Source organism: Bacillus rossius, chromosome 3 (genome assembly GCF_032445375.1).
Source record: "Bacillus rossius redtenbacheri isolate Brsri chromosome 3, Brsri_v3, whole genome shotgun sequence".
NCBI classification, from domain to species: Eukaryota; Metazoa; Arthropoda; class Insecta; order Phasmatodea; family Bacillidae; genus Bacillus; species Bacillus rossius.
In genome coordinates, this window is record NC_086332.1 from 34,032,735 (window position 1) to 34,054,061 (window position 21,327).

General features: G+C 41.8%; 1 protein-coding gene across 1 annotated transcript; it reads right to left on the bottom strand.

Annotated features, from left to right (window-relative positions):
* Positions 1-1,210: 1,210 nt before the first annotated feature.
* Positions 1,211-20,511, bottom strand: LOC134530508 (chitinase-like protein 3). Its single transcript, XM_063365377.1, has 9 exons — positions 20,463-20,511; positions 17,137-17,340; positions 14,971-15,129; positions 11,067-11,290; positions 8,844-8,977; positions 6,853-6,970; positions 4,830-5,015; positions 3,721-3,849; positions 1,211-2,514 (listed from the first exon to the last, which is right to left on the bottom strand). Exons 2-9 carry the CDS (start codon positions 17,258-17,260, stop codon positions 2,155-2,157), a joined length of 1,434 nt encoding a protein of 477 aa, XP_063221447.1. The 5' UTR covers positions 17,261-17,340; positions 20,463-20,511; the 3' UTR covers positions 1,211-2,154.
* Between the last annotated feature and the right edge of the window lie 816 nt (positions 20,512-21,327).

A 21,327-nucleotide genomic window follows, 5' to 3' on the forward strand; every position in this document is an offset into this window, starting at 1 on the left:
TTAGGCTTCCATAGTAGGCATATTTATTTCGTTGGACAGGTATCTTGTTTAGTCTTTTTTCGTACAAATAATGATTAATAATGGTAACGGGAAACAGAATTTAAAATTTGATTTACGTTTAAGTTACTCTTATCACTGACTGCGAATATAACCAAATACGGGAATCGATCGAGTCAATCATTATTTTAATGATTAATTTTTTTGTTTATTTTGGAATTTTCCCGAATTTCTAGAGAAAAAATTACGAATTAACAAGATGGCAGCCAAGATGGCATCGGTAGCTTACTAACGGCTGGTAGAGGAGTAAATAACCTGCTATTATGATTTTTTCATAATTTTGTATTAAATAAGTGATTTTTACGTAAAATTAATATTTGTTTTACATTCGTCAAGGATCGAACCAAAAAAAGAATCTATCGAATCAATTAGAGGCTGGTAGATGAGGAATTTATACTTATTTCATGTATTTTCTACCACATTTTATTAAATAAATTTCTTCCCCTTAAATTACAACTTTCGCATCGAAAAAGGATCTAACCAAGGATATAATTAGATCGCATCAATAATTATTTTAATAAGCGATTTTTTAACGATTTTTTCTTCTTTCAAATTATCGTTCAAAAATGACCAGTTTACGGTCAAGGTGATGGTCATGGCCTAGGCTTATTACGGGGGCTTGCTTTTAGGAGTATCAAGCCGCTTTTAGGAATTTGGGTTTTTTAAAGACAACAATCTTTTGAAGGATACTGAATTGTCAATTTTTGAGGAATAAAACAGGAAATCTTCTTCAAAACGGGAAATTTTCCTTCAAAATAGAGAAATTTCTAAGAATTTTGAGTCGTTTGTGATGAATGTTTAGTCCAAGATGGCCGAATCCTTACGATTGGCAAGCCACAACTAAGTAAGCCTCCAAATCGTAGTACCATAAGAAAAACATTGCGCCAGATTTGGCCATTTTCAGTTACTATTATGTACAATAATTGAACTTGAAAAGTAAACTGTATTCACTCTGTAAAACTATACAACCGAAAACCTTCGTTTCATGTTTCAGAGTTATAAAGATGTTTGGATGTAATATTTCCTTAAATAAAAAATATTACTTTATTAGACAAACAAAATACAAGTTTTTCAAGTAAGCTTACCCCATAGATATGCTATTAAGTTAAATTTTATATCAAATAATTCTAAATGGAATATCAAACAAAGCATGCTCAATTATTAAATAATTATTTTATTTAAAAAATGAAATAAAACTCAATATTACAATTAATATAAATATCCAAAGTACCTCAAACAACTTAAAAAAAACCGAATCTATAAATGTGTATGATAATATATATATATATAATGATAATGGTCTTCGTTTGAGGCTCAATCACGCCTAAACCACTGATCGTATCGACATGAAACTACCACCATTCGATGCGAAATTTTTCCTAGATGGTTTATGGCTATTTATTTTTTGAATTCTAACGTTCCTTCATTTTTTTATTGCTGTTTTACTTTTATGAACATTTATCCCGCTAATAAAAACAAAAGACAAGCGTTTTCTCTTGATTCTTTTGTTTTCATGGATTTCAACGGAGTTTACTAAACGGATTATGTTCTTTTACATTCAGCTAAGAAGCCACAGCGAAGCGTGGCAGGGTACAGCTAGAAATTTATATGATTGAAATATCTTGTAAAACAATATAAACCTTTTATACATTTTTTTTTTAAAAAACAAAGAAAAAATTTGGTTGTGAAAATAGGGAAAGTGTAAATGAACGTAAACAACGCATTAAATGCATTTTAATTAAATACCATTTCACAAATACTACACAGTATTTTGAAATTCCTTGCAGTCTTTCTAAATCATATTCCTAATTTAATACAAGAGAGGAAGATATGAGTAAAATAATTTTTAGTTATAATGGATTAATTTATTGAAACCAGATTGAGATACGTGTTTCCGGTGAAAAGTCCTCGTTGGCTGTAGTTCAACACAGTACCCGCAACGACTGCGCCGCACAGACTCCCCTGCCGAAGCCTCTAGACCCGCAGCTGGGTACCCAGGTCGACCCTAGACCCGCAGTGAGGTCAGTCCCAGCTGGGTCCCCGGGTCGACCCTAGATCCGCGGCGAGGTCAGCCCCAGCTGGGTCCCCAGGTCGACCCTAGACCCGCGGCGGGTTCGGCCCCACCTGGGTCCCCGGGTCGCCCATCCCTGGGGCCGGCATCTGCTCTCCCATCATCTGCTGTCCCATCATCTGCTGTCCCATCATCTGCTGTCCCATCATCTGCTGTCCCATCATCTGCTGTCCCATCATCTGCCGTCCCATCATCTGCTGTCCCAGCGCAGACACGTTCACGTACAGGTTCATGTTGCGGCAGGCAAGGAACCTCTTGGGCTCGGTGACCTCTAGCAAGGCGGAGAGCAGCGGATAGCGCTCCTGGTGGCAGGTGCCCTCGGCGTCGTCGTTGTCCACCGTGTAGGCCGCCACGCCGCCCAGATCGTTGGCGATAGCGTACAGTGCCTGCCGCACACAGCAACACCACACTCCACTAACATCCTCAAGCAACACCGCATGTTCTAGGTCTGGTGCGTGGTGACAACTGCAGAGGCTGCAACCCGTGCTCAGTCAGCGGCGGATTCAGCTGCAAGGAAACGTTATGGGTGCTATGAATTACTACCTCACAGTTTAATGGAGAGTCCCGAGGTCTTAGAACGAGTATTAACCCCGTAACTTCAAGTCATGGTCTAAACTATGGTTTTATATAGTTTTTAGAGTAATTAATTAAAAAACTACACACAATATAGTACCTGCATTAACAACAAAAAAGTCAATTGTATTTTAAAAGTTGGAAATCGGTTCCGAAAGTTTAGCTGGAAGGCACTTGCGTAGGCAAGATATGGCTGCCATGGCCTAGGCTGTCTAGGATTTTAGTTATATTGATGAAATTTGCTTGTTTATCAGGCAATTTTTTTTATAAAACTGTGTAGAGTTCGCAATTTTTAACGATACACTAAATGAAAGGGAGTTGGTTGTTAAGAAATTCTTGTATATTCTCTTTAATTATAATGAGATACTTAGAAGAAAAAAATGCCAAGACACAGATCGGGAAACCTGATGCCCACCATGTGGCATAGGATGTGAAAGAAAAGGGTAGTAGATGAAGACAGAAAAATGTAATTCGCTGAAACGTCTCGTCGATTTCGAGGACATTCGAGACGGACGAAGAATGAAGCTACAAGAGGTATCAAAGAGGATTTAATTTTATTTTTTAATGTTTCACTACGCCCATAGGCATTCAAGGTTTGCTGATATGTATACCGCCTCAATTTTGGATTGAAAAGTAATTTTATTTTATTAAGCTTCGTGATTTATTTAAAACTTTTTATTGCTATTTTTTCCAGTGTTTTTAGATAATATTTTATACTTTTGCACACACAGTTACTATTTTTTTACGATATTGTACCAGAGTATACACTGCTATATGAATGGTTACCTCCGCTGGCGTAGCGACATAAAAGGGGCGATTTCACAGGTTGGGTAAACGGGATAGCAACTAGCTGCTGTTACTAGCCCTAGTTGCTACCCCGTTTACTCTGCCCGTATGATCGCCCATTTTGGGGTGGTTGGAAAAGTACACGACATGAGAAGCCTACTACCGCTATGAAGGTCTCACTACACAGCGACACCCCAGCAGCCACAGTCACCTTGGATGTGACGGACACTTACCTTGGACGTGACGGACTTGATGTTCTCGTGGCTCACCCAGGCCTTCCCGTCCGTGGAGTAGGGGATCATCGCGAACTGGTCGTAGATGGTCTTCCAGGCGCTCGACTTGTCGGAGACCAATTCACAAACCTTCCAACAAAATATTCAGTCAAGGTGTCATTCATTCATTAATCGACAGTGGGATGTGTCAGAGTGTGCAAAATTTAAAATGTATCTAGACTTATGTTTCAAAAGCCAAAAAGGACTTCTGTATACAGAGTCTTGATTAACCGACGTGCCATATTATCCGAGCCAACCTAAAGCACTATTACCAGCAAAGAAACTGTTGAAATATTTGCCTGAGGACCTAGGAATTTATCTAACTGTTGTCAAAAACCTGAAGATTTTAACTTAAAAGATTCAATTTACTAGTTGTTCGAATGATGAAGTGGCGTGTAAGGAAGGATCCACACGGAAGAAAAGATGGGAGAAACATCAACCGCTGGGCCAACTGAAAAACAAAACGATATTCTTATTCTATACGTGTTATTCGAGGTTTTTGGCTATCCGAGGTTGGCACGGTCCACATTAACTCGGCTAATTCTAACTGTAAAGCACATATATCATGTTACAAACTTTGCAGAAGCTTGGAAGCTCTTGGTTTTAGTGACACCATGGGCGTCGCAACTGGGGGGGACGGGGGGGACACACACCCCCACCCCCAATAATAAAAGTCTTCAATTTCGTCCCCTCCAATAATATATTTAGTTTCGTAGTTATATTATTAATATGATTTCTGTGATGTAACCCATATGTTGCGCATAGTGCATTTAGTCCAATCGTGGTAATGTGAGCACTGTTTTTTACAAATTTGTTCTCTGAAAATATTTTTTTATAAAAAATAAATTATATATTGCAACCAATTATAATTAGAATATTTAGGAAGGAAAAATGCCTAAAAACCACCTTTCTGCACCTTCAAACCCTTTTTTCCCAGGGGATGGATACCTATTCCTCAACAACTAAATCAATTGCAGTCCCCCCAAAAAATATATATATCGTTGCGACGCTCATGGTGACACTGTGCTGCGACCATGGGAGCACGCGGCGAAGAGCAGGAGTCGGCTGACCTCCTTGTAGGACATGATGCCGGGCTCGCGGGTGATCCAGGCCGGCGGGCCCGGTCCCACGGTGGCAGCCCCCGGGTCGACTCGAGCGCCCTCCGCCAGCTGGTAGCTGGTGCCGAACACAGGCACGTTCAGCACCAGCTTGTCCGCGGACACGCCGGCCTTCCTCCACAGCCGCACCACGGCGTCCTGCGACACAGCGCCGACACTCTCGTCTCCCGCCGTCCGGCCCGGGCCCAGATGCTTACAGTGCCGGGACACTGCGTCCGAAACATCTCGGACGGCCGATCAACTTAATCATTTGTATTGAAGGATAAATACATGAATATCGTCAAAAAATTTATAAAACTGGTGATTATTTGCGTACTATCCAACTTGCGCGGTGCTTTAAAAATGAAATGATTGCAAAATTACCATCTGAAGTTTAATCAAAAATATTTGGAATAGTGGAATCAATATGTGGTGGTGATACGGGGTAATGTCGGGAAAGGTTTTGGTTTGGTTGGTTTGAAAAAATAAAAAAAGGGTGGGGAAAGCCAATATGAGTTCTCGCCCCGAGTGGAAACTAGTCTAGTGATGTGTCCCGGGCAGGGACTAGCCTAATTGATCCCTTAGCTAAAAGTGCATCGTTTTGAACGCGGCCATCTTCGCGCTGCTTCCGAATTCTATCAAGGTATCGCTAGAGCCGGGTCCGGTACATTTAAATGAACTTCCAATCCATCATTTTATTCAAAACAATCGCTTGAAACGGACCACTAGTCTATGTCCACGCAAGGACGGAGATAATGAGACTGAGGAAGTTGCCGCGATATGGTTCGACAGGATTCAACACGTCCACACGAGGCAACCTCATTCGATTTCGTCTTTCAACTCTGACCCCTAACCATTTCATTGGGTTTGGATTCGTCTCCATTCGGTTCGACTTTCAACTTGCAAGCGACTCGTTCGTCATGTCCATACTGGGGCGATTTTCTGTTCGACTCGAGTCGAACGACAAGATTCTCATAGTGTGGATGCACCTTAACAGATACTAACGTGACATAACTCTCGCGGTGTCAGACAAGCCTTCACCACGAAGTCAGTCCGGGTTCTACTCCCGGCGGGGCCACGCCCGGAATTTTCGCAAGTGGAAAATTGTTGCGGACGTTACCAGGAGCCTGAGCGTTTTCTCGAGGTACTTCGCCCCTTCCCTCTCAGCCAGTTGCTCTCCATTGCTGCTGCATCTCAGTTTTAATCCAGACACGTCTGTATCGATCCAGTCTTCAAGCAGTATAGCATGGTGACACAGTGCACTGCAGACAATAATGTTTTTTTTTAGATATTGATCTAGTCTTCCATAAGTGAACGTGTGTTTCAAAAAGTTACATTGTGAAATCTGGTTAGTATTACACAGTAATTTTTTTTCTCGTAAATAGAACTGAAATTATCATGTAAAATTACAGGCAGTTGTAAATTTGTACATTTGCGTGAAAACAACTGTATCGGCACAAAAAAAAAGGTTTGTTCGCGTTCCTAATAGGTACGGATTCTTTCCCGGGCACTTTATGATTTGGGTTATCCCAGTTCCTTCATTATTTGAAGCTATTTGCAAACCGTTCCTTGAAAAACATTCCAGTAATAACCGCGCAGATGATTAAAAACAGGGCCGATTGTTGAATATAAGATTATTTTTCCCAATTGTTTAAATAATTATTATGACTGTATTACACATCTGTCAATGTTTAAACTGTATGTATTCAGTATATTTTTTTTTTTCCGAAATCGTATTTCATTCATGTGTTGTAAACATTTACAGAAGTTTTCTTGGAGTATTACGAATTATTTATGGCAACAGGTTTCCAAAGCAATTTTTTTCGCCAAAGTGCAAACAAGGGCATCATACCAGAAGGGCGTATCAACACTTTTTTGCAATATGTTGATACGCCCTTCTGGTATGATGCCCTCGAAATGTTTCACCTTGCAGCGTCGATGCGGAAGGTCGCGCTGAGTGGTTGTTGGCCGCAGAGCGGAGCGGCTCGCCACTCACCACGTTGTTGAAGCGGTCCCTGTCCCCGGGGCGGTAGTAGAGCGGCGCGTCGAAGCCCGCGGTGCCCGCCGCGCTGTCGTGCATGTCCAGCACGTCCAGCACGATCTTCTCCACGAAGCTGCGCACAGCACGGTCCACGTGAGCCCTCCGCGGCATGCATCCCACTGGTGTCCTTACTACAGCCAGCTAGTTCTTTCATCACTTCAGAGAGAGCGTTAATAGTTATAACTTAAAAAAAAAAATTGGTTGTCTGTAAAGTCGGTTTACGGACGATAGCTTAACGTGACAACGTCATGACAAAACATTGATGAAATGATTGCATACTTTTATGAATAAAATTGAATCATTTTTATTTTAATAATAAAAGAATAAAAAAACTTGAAATTATACTAGTAATCAGATTTTGAAAACGCAAGAAAAATTAACCTTTATTGCCGAAATTGTTGTAATAAGCAATGAAAACCACATTAACTTTTCAATTCACTTTATAAACAGTCGACGAAACAGTTCACGTGTAGATGTAAGTTGTGTGCTGCCGCTGTCTTTCTTCTCTCCTCGGACGCATAGGCCAATCGAGTGGAAGAGAGATAGATGCGGCGCAAGCGTACAGTGGGCGTAACGGGACACAGCGTGACGGAACAATGTGCGTAAAGGGACACTTTTTCGTGCGTGCAGCCGGCGTTCATCGATTTATTAGACGTTGTCACGTCAAAAATAATTGAAATATTTATGACTGAATAACATAATATATAATTGTAAAAAAAAAATTATCATTTAAAGTTAAGATGGTTTTCTTTACAAAAGCCCTTTAAGCGTTCTGAAATTGTATCGAGCATCCTGGCAAGAAACAAGCCTGGAAGCGTTTATAATTAATACCTACCCTAATATGCGTAACTGATAATTATCTGGTGCCTCCGTTCGAGGATAAAAAATTGTTTGCAATAACTTTTTTTAAATAAATTTTATCGTCATTAAGTTTTGTTCATGTTACTTCATTGGTAGGTACATAGATGGCAGTGTAGTCGGTGACTATGCGGGTACAGAAAAACAACTTTGAGTTTCCAGTTTTCCAGGCGTATGGTCGTTGGCGACAGCATCACCGCCACGTCGCAGCGCGCTGGAGCGGTGCCGGGGGTTCCTGAGCTGGAACCCCGACGAGGCAGTCACGTGATTTCAAACATGAGTTAACATAGGCCGCTCCCACCTCTCCATCCGATTAACTTACTGGCATGAAGACGAGGTCACTAATAGAAAGTTATAGTCGCACTGGAAAACAATGGTGCCGAACTCCCTGCTGACAAATTTATTTTGTGATAGCCCAAAATGTTAAATGACTACAAATTATGAGATAACTTTAATAGCAACCGACAATTTACAGGTCACTTAAAATATATTTTGGCAGTGTGAGGTTTTAATTATTATTATTATTTTTAGGTTTGCTTCGCATTTGAAGGTAGGTCTGATAGCTAGACAGTAAATGACTTATCTCCGATAAAGAGTACATTTCTGGCATTTCTCCAATAACTTCTCACGACAGACCGTGTTTGTCTTGAGATGGCGTGTCTGGCGTGTGTGGCTCTCATTGGGAGGCCGTGGGTTCGTTCTCGGTCGCCTGGCCTGGGCATGGTTTTACTTCACAAGCGGTTTCGACCCTCGCTCTTGGCTGAAGCCGGGGTGGTTCCTCAATATGTGCTTGCACTGTTTCTCAGGCGCCGGCCGGTATTTGACTTCCAGCATCTGGCCAGCAACTTAAGCGGAAAGGTCCTCTACAAGCCGATAGCTTGGTATCTGGAAGACGGACGATTATCGTAAAAGTGATTGGGCGGAATTGCACCTACTTGCCTCTGCTCACTATGGCATGTCTTTGCTTGGGAATTCGCTCAGCTGGCCCATGCATGGCTCCGACGCGCACAAAGAGTCGTAAATAGGGTCAAATGCTCCTGCAATAAGAGTAAGTGAATTTTTAGGTTATGTTGTCCGTTGTTTCTTACCCGCCGAGCTCCTTCGGTATGTAGGACGTGGTGAGAAGCGACGGTTGGTACCCCACCCTCAGTATTATGCACGCATCACCATCGACCTTGTCCAGCTCACGCTCCAGAGCCCTCAGGAAGACAGGGAGGTTTACCTACAAACAAAATGGGAAAAGGTAGAGAGTAAAAAACACCCGACAACTTTCAAACATCATTATTAGTCCAAATGTTGTTCATCTGTGTCGGTGTTATTGGAACGATATGAGGTACACACTTGGTTATCATTTAGGCTGAGTTGTTTACGTGTTGTCAAACATATATACAGTCTCTTTAGGCTGGGGGACATTTTTCTTCTTGAAAATACAGTAATGACTCAAGGATACTTTACATATTATTCATTGTTTGAGCTTAGGTCAAAAATCTACGTCTAATAGCTAGCAATCTTCCTTCCCTTCAAGAGCAATGATTGACTTGCAAGACCATCACTTCCAATTAGAAGTGTGCTTTCACTTATTTGTGAAAAGTAGAATACAATGAGAATTATTGACTAGGACAGAGACATCCACAGTGAGACAAACAAAACGAACAATTTTCACTGACTCGTATTTAAGAATGTGCAATTATCGAAAATACAGTTTTTTACTTCAATACATTCGAAATGGTCTAGTACTTTATAAAGTCAATAACAAATCATAAAAAAAACTTTTGCGATCAAGTTGACATCAAAATATGAAGACGCACACATGTAACAGGCTCTATCGGAACAATAACCATCACGCCCTGTAGCGATATCAACTCCTACGATAGAAGGTGTTTGTTAAACCTAGCCTGCACAAGGGATGATGTTTATTCCAAAGTGGGTTTCCATCCCCTCCCCCACCAGGCGAATATTTGGATGACTCCTAAACACATGCATTCATGTCCACGTTGAGAAAAATGGGCTGTTTCCAAAATTATTTCATTGAAATAATTGGGGAAAACACCTTTATTTTAGACATATTTTTCCAATGAAATAATTTTGTTACAGCGACAAAGATCGCAGTGACTGAAGAAATTTGTTCAGTTAAATAAAACACATACTCTCAGTGTTCTATCTAAAATATTTTTTTTCTATTATTGAAAATAAAAATGTTGTTCAACAACAACTTCAAAGCCGTAGACCAGCGTTAGGAATTACTAATACCATAAGATGTTTTCAACTTTTTTTTCATGAAAAACCTACAGCCTAAGTTTGTCGGTTGAATTCAGACTCACTCTGTATAGCAGTTAGCAGACTTACGTATCGCCATCCGATTGATCCGTTCACATAACATTCCAAACGATAGTTTACAATGGTTACATCATATCTATAGTACCTCAAACTGTGCTGCATGTAAACTTCAACCCAAGTTATTGTCATCTCTGTACACTAAAAGATTTGAGAACGTAGCGATGTGGCGCTAAAGGTTAAAGTTTGTACTTTCAATTGGAAGGACCTAGTTTCGTATCCCGTTCAGGACATCTTAATTTCGGTTTTAAATAGTTTCCCGAAATAACTTTTGGCAAACACTGGGATAGTGCCTCGCTACTGGATGGGTCATGATCATATCGCAGGTTCATTTCGACCCGGATTACACTAAAACTTCTTTTAGTTCCGATAGTTAGATAAACAGGTCATATCTTTCGGCGGGTTACGCGTGGTTGGGCAATCACTTCCCTCTGTTCATAACTGGCGTAGGGCAGACAAGTGCGTTTCACGATTACCGTATATGTGCTTCAAATATACTTTGCTATCCAATGGATCCGCGAAACGTAATCGTGGCTCTAACTACGGTCCATGACCGAATCCTTCCCCCCATTCCCATGACTTGTGTAGTGCGTGCGTCCGTCTGCAATGTCCTCGGTGACGAAAAGATACATAAAAACAAAACAAATGACAGTCTGGGAGGAGTGTGAGCACAGCTCGGACTATCTATCTGCTTAACGAAGCAGTCTCGTTGCAGCAGAGCTACAGTCGGGCTATCGCCATAGCTATAGTTGACCCCGAGGGCAGAATGCCAGAAAAGGGGCATCAGACCTCGGAGCCCGCCGGGAGTACCTCAAACCTCTAACTTTAAACAAAAAAAAATGTTTTAAAGGGGTTTTATTATTTAAAGGATACTAATTTTTTTAGAAGCTTGATTTAAAAAAATCACGTGTGTTTGGCCATGCTGGGAAAAATTAAAAATTAAAATAACAGTTGAGGTTTAAAACTGGCTCGGTTACCCTGTCGAGCGGAGATGACCCGGGCCCCACGCACGGGTACTGCCAGTCGATCTCGAAGCCGTGGAAGCGGTACTCTCGCAGCCACATGGCGATGTTGCGCGCGCACTGCAGCATGGTGAGCGGGCTGCTGGTGACGGCCGAGTAGCTGGCCGACCCGTGCACCGACACCACCACCTTGAGGTGCGGCACGCGCATGCGCACCATCAGCAGCTTCTGCATCAGTCCTGGAGGCCGACACGCGCCACGTCACACCTCTACACCACGTCACACTTCTGTTACCACATCATTCCTCTGTCGCCACGACACGCCTCTACACCATGTCACACTTATGTTACCACGTCATTCCTCTGTCGCCACGCCACTCCGCCTCTACACCACGTCACACTTCTGTTACCACGTCACACTTGTACACCATGTCACACTTCTGTTACGACATCATTCCTCTGTCGCCACGTCACACGTCTACACCATGTCACACATCTACACAATGTCACACTTATGTTACCAAGTCTTTCCTCTGTCGCCACGTCATTCCTCCGACACCACGTTACACCTCTACCACTGCGTCACACTTCTGTTACCACGTCACACCTCCAATCACCGCGTCACACATCCGTCTCAACGTCACACCTATGTCATCGTTTCACCTACCTGTGTACCGTCTCCTGTCATTAGGGACGAGCGGGGACGAAATATTATTACTGGAGAAAATGATTCTTAAATTTAAATACTTTTAGTAAACTGTGATTTTTACTACGATGGTAGAATGCCTTAGCACCAAAGTTTATTTACAGCACATCATACCTAAGTTTACATCAGCTTAAGTTATATTTGTATTCTCTTCAAACTAACTAAAAAATTATTTAATAGTAATTAAAAATTAATTTGTGCGCAGCGTAATTTAAATCTTTAGTTCTCTGTTGTTAATTGTTTTGCTGGACTAATTTTTATGAAGTGAGTTTCGGAGATAAAATGTCCAAGGGCAAATTTTTAGTTTTTTGCCAAAAAGATTCACATCAGCGTTTTCCCACGCTGCCCAACTGTTCCGAAGTCCTTGTCTGCAGATACTATAACCACTTCAAACTAGGTGTTGTTATTTACAGGCCAATCAAGTGGCTTCAGCAGCACAGCAAACAGCATCTGCATTATCAATGGCCTATTCAAGTTCACCGATCACAGCAATCAATGAGAGATGTTGAGTCTTTATTATCTGTGGCGGTCCAGCGAAACTTAAACATATTTCAATATTCAACGGTTTACTTACGTAAGTTTGCCGAATTATTCTGGCATATGCAGTATATAAATACCTACAAATAAATTTGTGTACTATGAAAATTATACACATATATAGGAGAATCCTAATGAGTATTACTAACACCTACTTACATGATTTATGAATCTACTTCTAGTTGAGTCTTAGAGTAGACATCATTGCCATTGTCGTCAACAAATCTCGTGGCATAAATTCTAAACAAAACCTACGTGTCGTGTGCGTTGTGCAAACAAATGTCATCATCCCGAATCTGGTGAAGGTATGGGCGCATCAATGAATGCAATCGTCAAACTGATACAAATCTCTTTATGATATTGTCACGACTGCCGAATTCCCAATCCTGCGTCGACCGTATAAATGGATATGAGAGGAAAATGGAAATGATAAAAGTGATGATTAAATGACATTGAGGGTTTATGGGTATGGGGAATGGATGTAATTTTTTTTATGATACTCCACCACTCATATTTAACCTTTTTAAAAGAAAGAAAGGGTGATGAGTCCCGTTTCAAATGCGAGCAAAGAGGTTAACACTTAAAACGCGAATCGATTGACTTCCAAAACAAGGGTAGTTTTTCTTCACATATTATTAATGGACATCTTGCAGATCAAATAAATTTTATATATAAAATTACTTACTTAATATAATAAAAAATCGAAATAAATTTTATTTAAAATGATAATCGATAAATATGCTAAATGTTTAATAAAATTTAATAAATTTAATTATTTATTCAATAATAGTGTAAAAGTTATAATGCAATAAATTATCAACACGGGAACATTACATATCTTATATAAATATATTTTTTTTAAAAATACTTGATAACTCAAAAACTCAATTTATATTATTAATACTCGCAATAAATTAATGTTTTAACAATTTTGAATAAAAATTTAATATCAAAGGAAACCTAAGAGTATCACGAAGCACTTCTCCCCAACTGATCCATCAGATTGCCATTGGCAAAAAAAAAAAAAAGCTGCTGGTGTGGTTACCATTCCAGAGTATGGGGCTCTCCACGACTACGAAGCCGTTGGGGAACAGCAGCGGCTGGTGTGGTTACCTTTCCAGAGGATGGGGCCCTCCACGACCACGAAGCCGTTGGGGAACAGCATCTGCTGGTGTGGCTACCTTTCCAGAGTATGGAGCTCTCCACGACCACGAAGCCGTTGGGGAACAGCAGCTGCTGGTGTGGCTACCTTTCCAGAGTATGGAGCTCTCCACGACCACGAAGCCGTTGGGGAACAGCAGCTGCTGGTGTGGCTACCTTTCCAGAGTATGGAGCTCTCCACGACTACGAAGCCGTTGGGGAACAGCAGCGGCTGGTGTGGTTACCTTTCCAGAGGATGGGGCCCTCCACGACCACGAAGCCGTTGGGGAACAGCAGCTGCTGGTGTGGCTACCTTCCCAGAGTATGGGGCTCTCCACGACCACGAAGCCGTTGGGGAACAGCAGCTGCTGGTGTGGCTACCTTTCCAGAGTATGGAGCTCTCCACGACCACGAAGCCGTTGGGGAACAGCAGTGGCTGGTGTGGTTACCTTTCCAGAGTATGAGGCTCTCCACGACCACGAAGCCGTTGGGGAACAGCAGCTGCTGGTGTGGTTACCTTGCCAGAGTATGGGGCTCTCCACGACCACGAAGCCGTTGGGGAACAGCAGCGGCTGGTGTGGCTACCTTTCTAGAGTATGGGTCTCTCCACGACCACGAAGCCGTTGGGGAACAGCAGCGGCTGGTGTGGCTACCTTGCCAGAGTATGGGGCTCTCCACGACCACGAAGCCGTTGGGGAACAGCAGCTGCTGGTGTGGTTACCTTTCCAGAGTATGGGGCTCTCCACGACCACGAAGCCGTTGGGGAACAGCAGCTGCTGATGTGGTTACCTTGCCAGAGTATGGGGCTCTCCACGACCACGAAGCCGTTGGGGAACAGCAGCTGTTGGTGTGGCTACCTTTCCAGAGTATGGGGCTCTCCACGACCACGAAGCCGTTGGGGAACAGCAGCTGCTGGTGTGGTTACCTTGCCAGAGTATGGGGCTCTCCACGACCACGAACCCGTTGGGGAACAGCAGCTGTTGGTGTGGCTACCTTTCCAGAGTATGGGGCTCTCCACGACCACGAAGCCGTTGGGGAACAGCAGCTGCTGGTGTGGTTACCTTGCCAGAGTATGGGGCTCTCCACGACCACGAAGCCGTTGGGGAACAGCAGCGGCTGGTGTGGCTACCTTGCCAGAGTATGGGGCTCTCCACGACCACGAAGCCGTTGGGGAACAGCAGCTGCTGGTGTGGTTACCTTTCCAGAGTATGGGGCTCTCCACGACCACGAAGCCGTTGGGGAACAGCAGCTGCTGGTGTGGTTACCTTGCCAGAGTATGGGGCTCTCCACGACCACGAAGCCGTTGGGGAACAGCAGCTGTTGGTGTGGCTACCTTTCCAGAGTATGGGGCTCTCCACGACCACGAAGCCGTTGGGGAACAGCAGCTGCTGGTGTGGTAACCTTGCCAGAGTATGGGGCTCTCCACGACCACGAAGCCGTTGGGGAACAGCAGCGGCTGGTGTGGCTACCTTTCCAGAGGATGGGGCCCTCCACAACCACACATCAGTTGGGGAAAAGCAGCTTCAGGTGTTGTTACCTTTCCAGAAGATGGGGTCTTCCACGACCACGAAGCCATTGGGCAGCAGTTCCGCCTTGAGGATAACGAGCGTGGAGCACAGGCACAGGAACTCCGGGAACGGGTTCTTCGTGAGCGTCGCGTCCAGCTGCGACGCGAACACGTAGCACATCATGACGTCTGGAACCCAAGAAGGAACAGTTTCACCGACGAGCTGCTGTAATGTGTAGTGGAGCCGCTTTGCCATGTAACTGGTCTCAGCCACTTCACGTGGCAAGGGAGCGAGGGTAGGAAACTTGAATGATTTAACCCCCAATCACAAGCACAGCGAGTCTTGAAAGAAATATTGTCCATCGTAAAACTGTAAAACTTAAAGTCTGGCCTGAGGTTAATTGCCACCAAACTGTCTCTAAATCCTTATGACATTTCCACCCTTGATATCAGCCTAATACAATAATCTCATTTGCTGAATATTTCTTCTTTAATACTGTGTCAAACACGTGCTTTACAAAAGTAGCCTACACAGTCCATTAGCCTTTTTAGTCTACAAAAGCTCAACTTATATTTATTTATTTCCTTTATTTGATTTTTTTTAATTCGTAGCTAGTTTCCCTATTTTACGCAAGCAAAATAAATCTAAAGTAACTTATTTAAAATAAAATTTGTACAAAAAAAATGTTTTTCGCGTATCCTTAATTTTTCTATGAGCTGCTGATGCCTCCAATGACACTTAGTTTGGGACATTTTTAATTTACTGAGTTAGATATTTATGATCTATGGGCGCAGATCCTAGGAAGGGGGTAAGGGGTACCCGGGCCCCCTGGAATTAAGAAGCTCCTCCCTGAGGGGGCCCGCTTGCGTTTGCAAAAGCGTGACTGTGGAACTGGTTTGATGTAAAAACTATGTTCTATGGCAATTTAAATTTTTCTGCTTATTGCATACATATAGGCCAAAATATGGGTAGTGAAAAACGTACGAGCACCCTACACGTAGATGGCTTGGGTCGGATTAACTCCACGCGCAAAATTCTAGGGTCGCCCCCGCCCCCTCCCCTTTCGAAGAATTTCCGCGGACCACCGTTGCGAATCCTACAGATTTGCGACCCTAGTAGCAATCAAATCGTGAGCACGTAAAACATTAACACCAGGATATTCCTCTTACTGAATTTATTTTGACGTGATTCGTTATATTTGTGTATTTGACGCGCTCGCAGTAACGAACGTGGACAGTAGCAGCAAGGCCAAGGAGTATCAAAGATTTCACTCCCAGGTTAAACATCATTCCTAATTTTTTTATTCTCTGAAATCAGTCACTAATGATTTTTAAACTATTAATTACACAGCAAAAAAGAAACCCAAAGAAATTTAGTTCTGTCCCGAATTATCAGGAACTAGGTTATTATTATTATGGTTCAGGATCTAGGGTTCTTTAATATATTTATACATTTTAATAAAACATCATTTAATTTGTATTTCATGACGTAACATTAAGGATTTTTATAAGATTGCATTATAGATGTAAGGTAGTGTTCTTTGGTGGTCTAAAACAATGTTAGGTTAACCTAGTCGTTTAAATATACATAACCATCTTTGGCTCGCAAATTCGCGATATTTATTTACATAAATGCCCATCTAACGCAATACACACGAAATGACTATTTGAAATGGTAGCTACAAACACAGCAAATGCGCAATATGATTTTACCATTAACTAACTATGTACTGCCTTCAAGATTCAACAACTGATTCGTTCAAACACACGTGGTCACACAAAAATTTACATAAAAGTTGGTATTTAAACCTAAACGTTTGCAGAGGTCTCCCGATTTCTTTACAGTTAGACGCTACATATTATTTAATAGTCATGCAAACTATTTATTGTTTAAAAATACGTATTAGACTGGCTATCTTTTAACGTGCGTGATTTTTTAAAAAAAGCAATTGACTCCAACCTGACGGTGTAACATTTGTTGATTCGCACTTCTATTTTTTAAAAAAAAATCGTTAAGAGGTTTCCTGGACACTAAAATGTTGTACGAGTCAAAATAATTATATTAAGTAAAGTAAAATCGCAGATTGTTAACAAGCTTGTTCAGCTGTGAACGTGAATGACATTCTGATGTCGGTATATATGGATGGAACTGTCAGCGCACGACAAGCGCATCTGGTGGGCGAGGCAGCGGCTCACTGTTGTGCGAGACGCCCTCGGCCTCCTCCAGGTTGAGCGGGCTGGCGCCGTCGATGACGTGGAAGGCGGCCGCGGAGCGCGCGCAGCACGCCGCCATCACGAGCAGCCACGGTCCCGCTGCCATCCTGCCTGCTGCTGCTTCTGCTGCTGCTGCTGCTGGCTGCTGCTGCTGCTGGCTGCTGCTGCTGCTGCTGCTGCTGGCTGCTGCTGCAAGCGTGCATTGTGCGCGCCACAGGATAAACAAAACGGCTGCGTGACTTAGAAGTCACGCTTACTTGGCGTGATGAAAAAAAAAATACTAACTTAAATATTGCATGCAACGTAATATAATTAAAATAATAAAAGGACTGGTGTGATATTATAAATACGGTAGATCAAGTATATATTAAAAAATTTATATATTTATTAAATACTCAGTATTCAATATTAATATAAACATGTGTATAAAATTTAATTATTTAATTTATTAAAATAAACTAAAAATATTAATATTTAATTAATATATATATATAAATATACTGAATGCTTAAACTAATTTAATTATTTTTAAATTAATAATGAAAAAATTATAATTTATAATGAAAATAAATTATGCATAGCGGGAAATTACCTCTCTTATATATAAATATTCTTGAAAAAGTTTATAAACACAATTTATACCACCAACAATCACAATAAATAAATTTTTTTAATGATATGGACTTGTATTTAATATCAATAACTAGAGTGAAAGATTTAAACGTACATATATAATTCTTATTAGCATGCATCTTTTTTTCATCCTGTTAAATTTCGTGACATGGTGAGCGCACTTCGTAAAAATTCACTCTCATCGTTTTTTCGTAACGCGCCTAAAGACGTATACCTTCAAAAAATTAGGGTCGGCTGTGTCAGGACACAGCCAATTTAAACTAGACTGGTTTCCACCCGCGGCAACAACCCATCTTGGCCCCTCTATTCTTTTTTCCAAACCAACCAAACCCAAACCTTTCCCGACACCACCTCATATCGCCATCAGACATTAATTTTAACATTTCAAGTTGGAAAGTACGCGAAATATACCAGTTATTAAATATGTGAAGATATGCAGGTATGTATCTTTCAGAACAAATAATTCAGTTCATCTGCCCTCTAACATATTTTTTTTTGTGTTCTAACACTACCATATTCAAGCAAATATCTACAGTAAAAATTACTGTGTCAGTTTAGCAACCCTCCCCCCCCCCCCCCCCAAACACACACTACCCTAATGCGGCTCCCGGGGCTAGAGCCTCTAGTTTCGTCCCTAGCCGCCAGTTTTGAAAGTGACTACGTCGTGTGAACTAGGCCGGGCAACTTCCGCCATCTTAGCTTTCTTCATCTCCCGACAGAGTCCAGTCCATTACCCAACCGGTGACTGCCACAATCGTCACGAGCTGATCTTCCTTCTAATAGTCGTTTCTTGCAATTCCGATCGTATAATTTCGCCACATGAGTAGCTCAAAATGCAGTTTGTTTGTAAGCGAATTAACGAGTCCTCCTCCTGACTTACTCGCAAAACTCATCACAGTATACTGAGCTAAAAACTATAAATACGCTTCTTTTATATAATTTTTTTTACGAATATACAATATTTTTACAAGTTTTTTTTTTTCGTACTATTCCGCGTAATTTCGTTTCAGTTGTTATATTGTAAATTTTTGACGTGAAAGATTTTTTCTGAGGGGGCTACATTGTTTGAGCGTTACGAAAATTCCAATCGCATGAGGGGAATAATAAGGTACTTTGTAAGGGGGGAGGGGGTTAGAGGAGGAGAGTACGTCAGCGGCGACGCCACTCCAACGCATGAGCTAGCCGCCGGAAGGGGAGACGGCAGGGGAGACGTAGAAATGACGTAGCAGTGAGGCTACGGAATTCTCGTAAAGCCGCTTGTGTTTGTCAACTCCTCAGTTTACGTAACGGCTAACGATTGACGATATTTTATTAAATGTATCTACAATTTTTTTTATTCGCGTGGAAGAGAGTTATTGATTTGTGCAATTAACTTTATAGGTATCGTTCATTTTTATGTGAATAGTGCGGTTTGAAAATGTAAAAAAATAGACTTAAGAGCTTAGTTTTATAAATAGAATTTATTTATGTGAACACTGTTAATTTAATGTCAAAAGGATTTATAGACTTGTGAGATAGACTTTATAAGTGTAATTTATGTTCGATTGGAGTGTTTTTTATGTTCTTTCATTTTATTCGGCTGGAGATAGTGATTTAACATCATGCCTAAGAATAATAAAAGGACAGAAGCAGATAAAAGGTATTATCAAAGGTAACGTGTGAATTATCCGCCAAAAGAGGCGCCAAATGGTGTCAGTAAACGGATGCGAGAGTACAGGACGCGGAATAAAAGGCATTTTTTTTTTTCGTTTTAGGTAATACGTGCATCATAATTATTCTCAATTATTATCTCTAATTCACTAAAAAAAAAAGACTATTTTTTTTATCTCTAGCTATACCTAATTAACAAGAAGTTTCACTTCTGTCGTCCGTGTTCGCTATTTTATACGCTAAATGTATTTTATTTGTTTCAGATTGGTTGATGAGTGTGTCCAATACCTGCTCTCAAAGTATGTGAGTAGCCAGAATTCGAACGTTCCAGAAACTTGCCTATTACCCTTAGGGACCTGTAAACATACATGAACCGTTTAAAATGGCGCATGCGCTAATTCTTATACCCTGCCAATATATGTGCGCTGATTAGACTATACAAAAACCCGGTTTATATTTTATTAAGTTTCAATATATATTATCTATTCAAACCAGCATCCCGATTTATAAGACGTATAGGTACAAAATGTTTTACATTGCGGCATATTTTAATTTTTCTTTGAGGTCATAGCAAAAATGTAAATTACGTGTTAAATTCGTTGCTGAAAGTATTCTATATATAGAAACCGGACAAATTCGCGATATCAAATACCTATAAGATAGACTCCATGATCCTCTATGCAGTCGTGCAAATTACATCTGCTCATCGGTTACCGACTCGTAACACCTGTTGACTGGGATTATCGTGATTCGCTAATTCTTCTGTTAAAGATATTTCATTGGCCCAGAGTCCTTCAGATAAACTGTAGCCCAATCACTGAAGCAACATAATGTCAGAAGTATTTGGACTCTATCCTATCGCGAAATGAATCTGCGAAATTTTTTCAGGTCTCTATCCATATAACATAGAAATAAAATATTTCACATGTATAACCTGGAAGAAAAAAAATAAATGTTTCGCTTGAAAAAGCTTTGTGGGTTAGAAAGGTGTGGTGTTCGTGTTTCTCGGCGCATGCGCACGGTACCTGCTGTTTCTGCCCTGCGCTGCTGCGGCCCCGACGAGCAGAGAACACTGGGAGCGGCCGCTGGGGCGGCGCGCCTCTATATGGCCTCGGCGCGCGCGGGGTGTCGACATGTCCGTGCCTCAGCGACGCGGCGACGAGTGCCGCGAGGACGATAGCAGCGCCATTCAGACGGACACGCTCCCCAGATTGCTGTTCCCGGAGCCCGCCCCGCTCTCCGCGTGATTGCGTGAGAGAGTCGGGAGCAAGGAACAGGAAAAATAAGAGAAGTCACGTGAGATCACTGAATGTGTGGATGTATAAAACCTCCGAAACTAAGGTAAAATTCCTACACGATCAGAGCGTATTAATGTGAGGCTAAAACTCCATAATCCGCTCTTTAAAACAGTTCGATATATGTGTTACATTTATTTATTACTACTCCCGCTCAATTGAAACCAGAGTTGGGTTACGTGAATAAAAACGTTTTTTTTTAATAAAAATTATTATTTTCAATGCTTTCAGGTAAAAAAAAGTTTCATATTGTTCCAAATGAAGAGCAGGCTAAGGAGCCTGACTCCCTACGGGAAATTATTGTTGACCAGAGACGTGTCGGAGCTGCAGCCGGCTCTAGTATCCGAGTGATGCTCTCGCCAGGTTACCGAAACGGGCGTGCGATGCGAATATATAGCCTCTCCCGCTTAGGAAACCCACGGCCTTCTCGTAGCGCTAGTGTTGACATAACAGACATGAGCAATGCCGAGGGTGCTCAATCCCCTGACTTCCTCGGTGTGTCGGAACGAGTATTCTGGTAGGCTAGTAGGATGGACCATCCAAACACCTATCGGGGGGTTTTGGACCCGCAAACCCTGGGTGGTGTCTCGAGGCA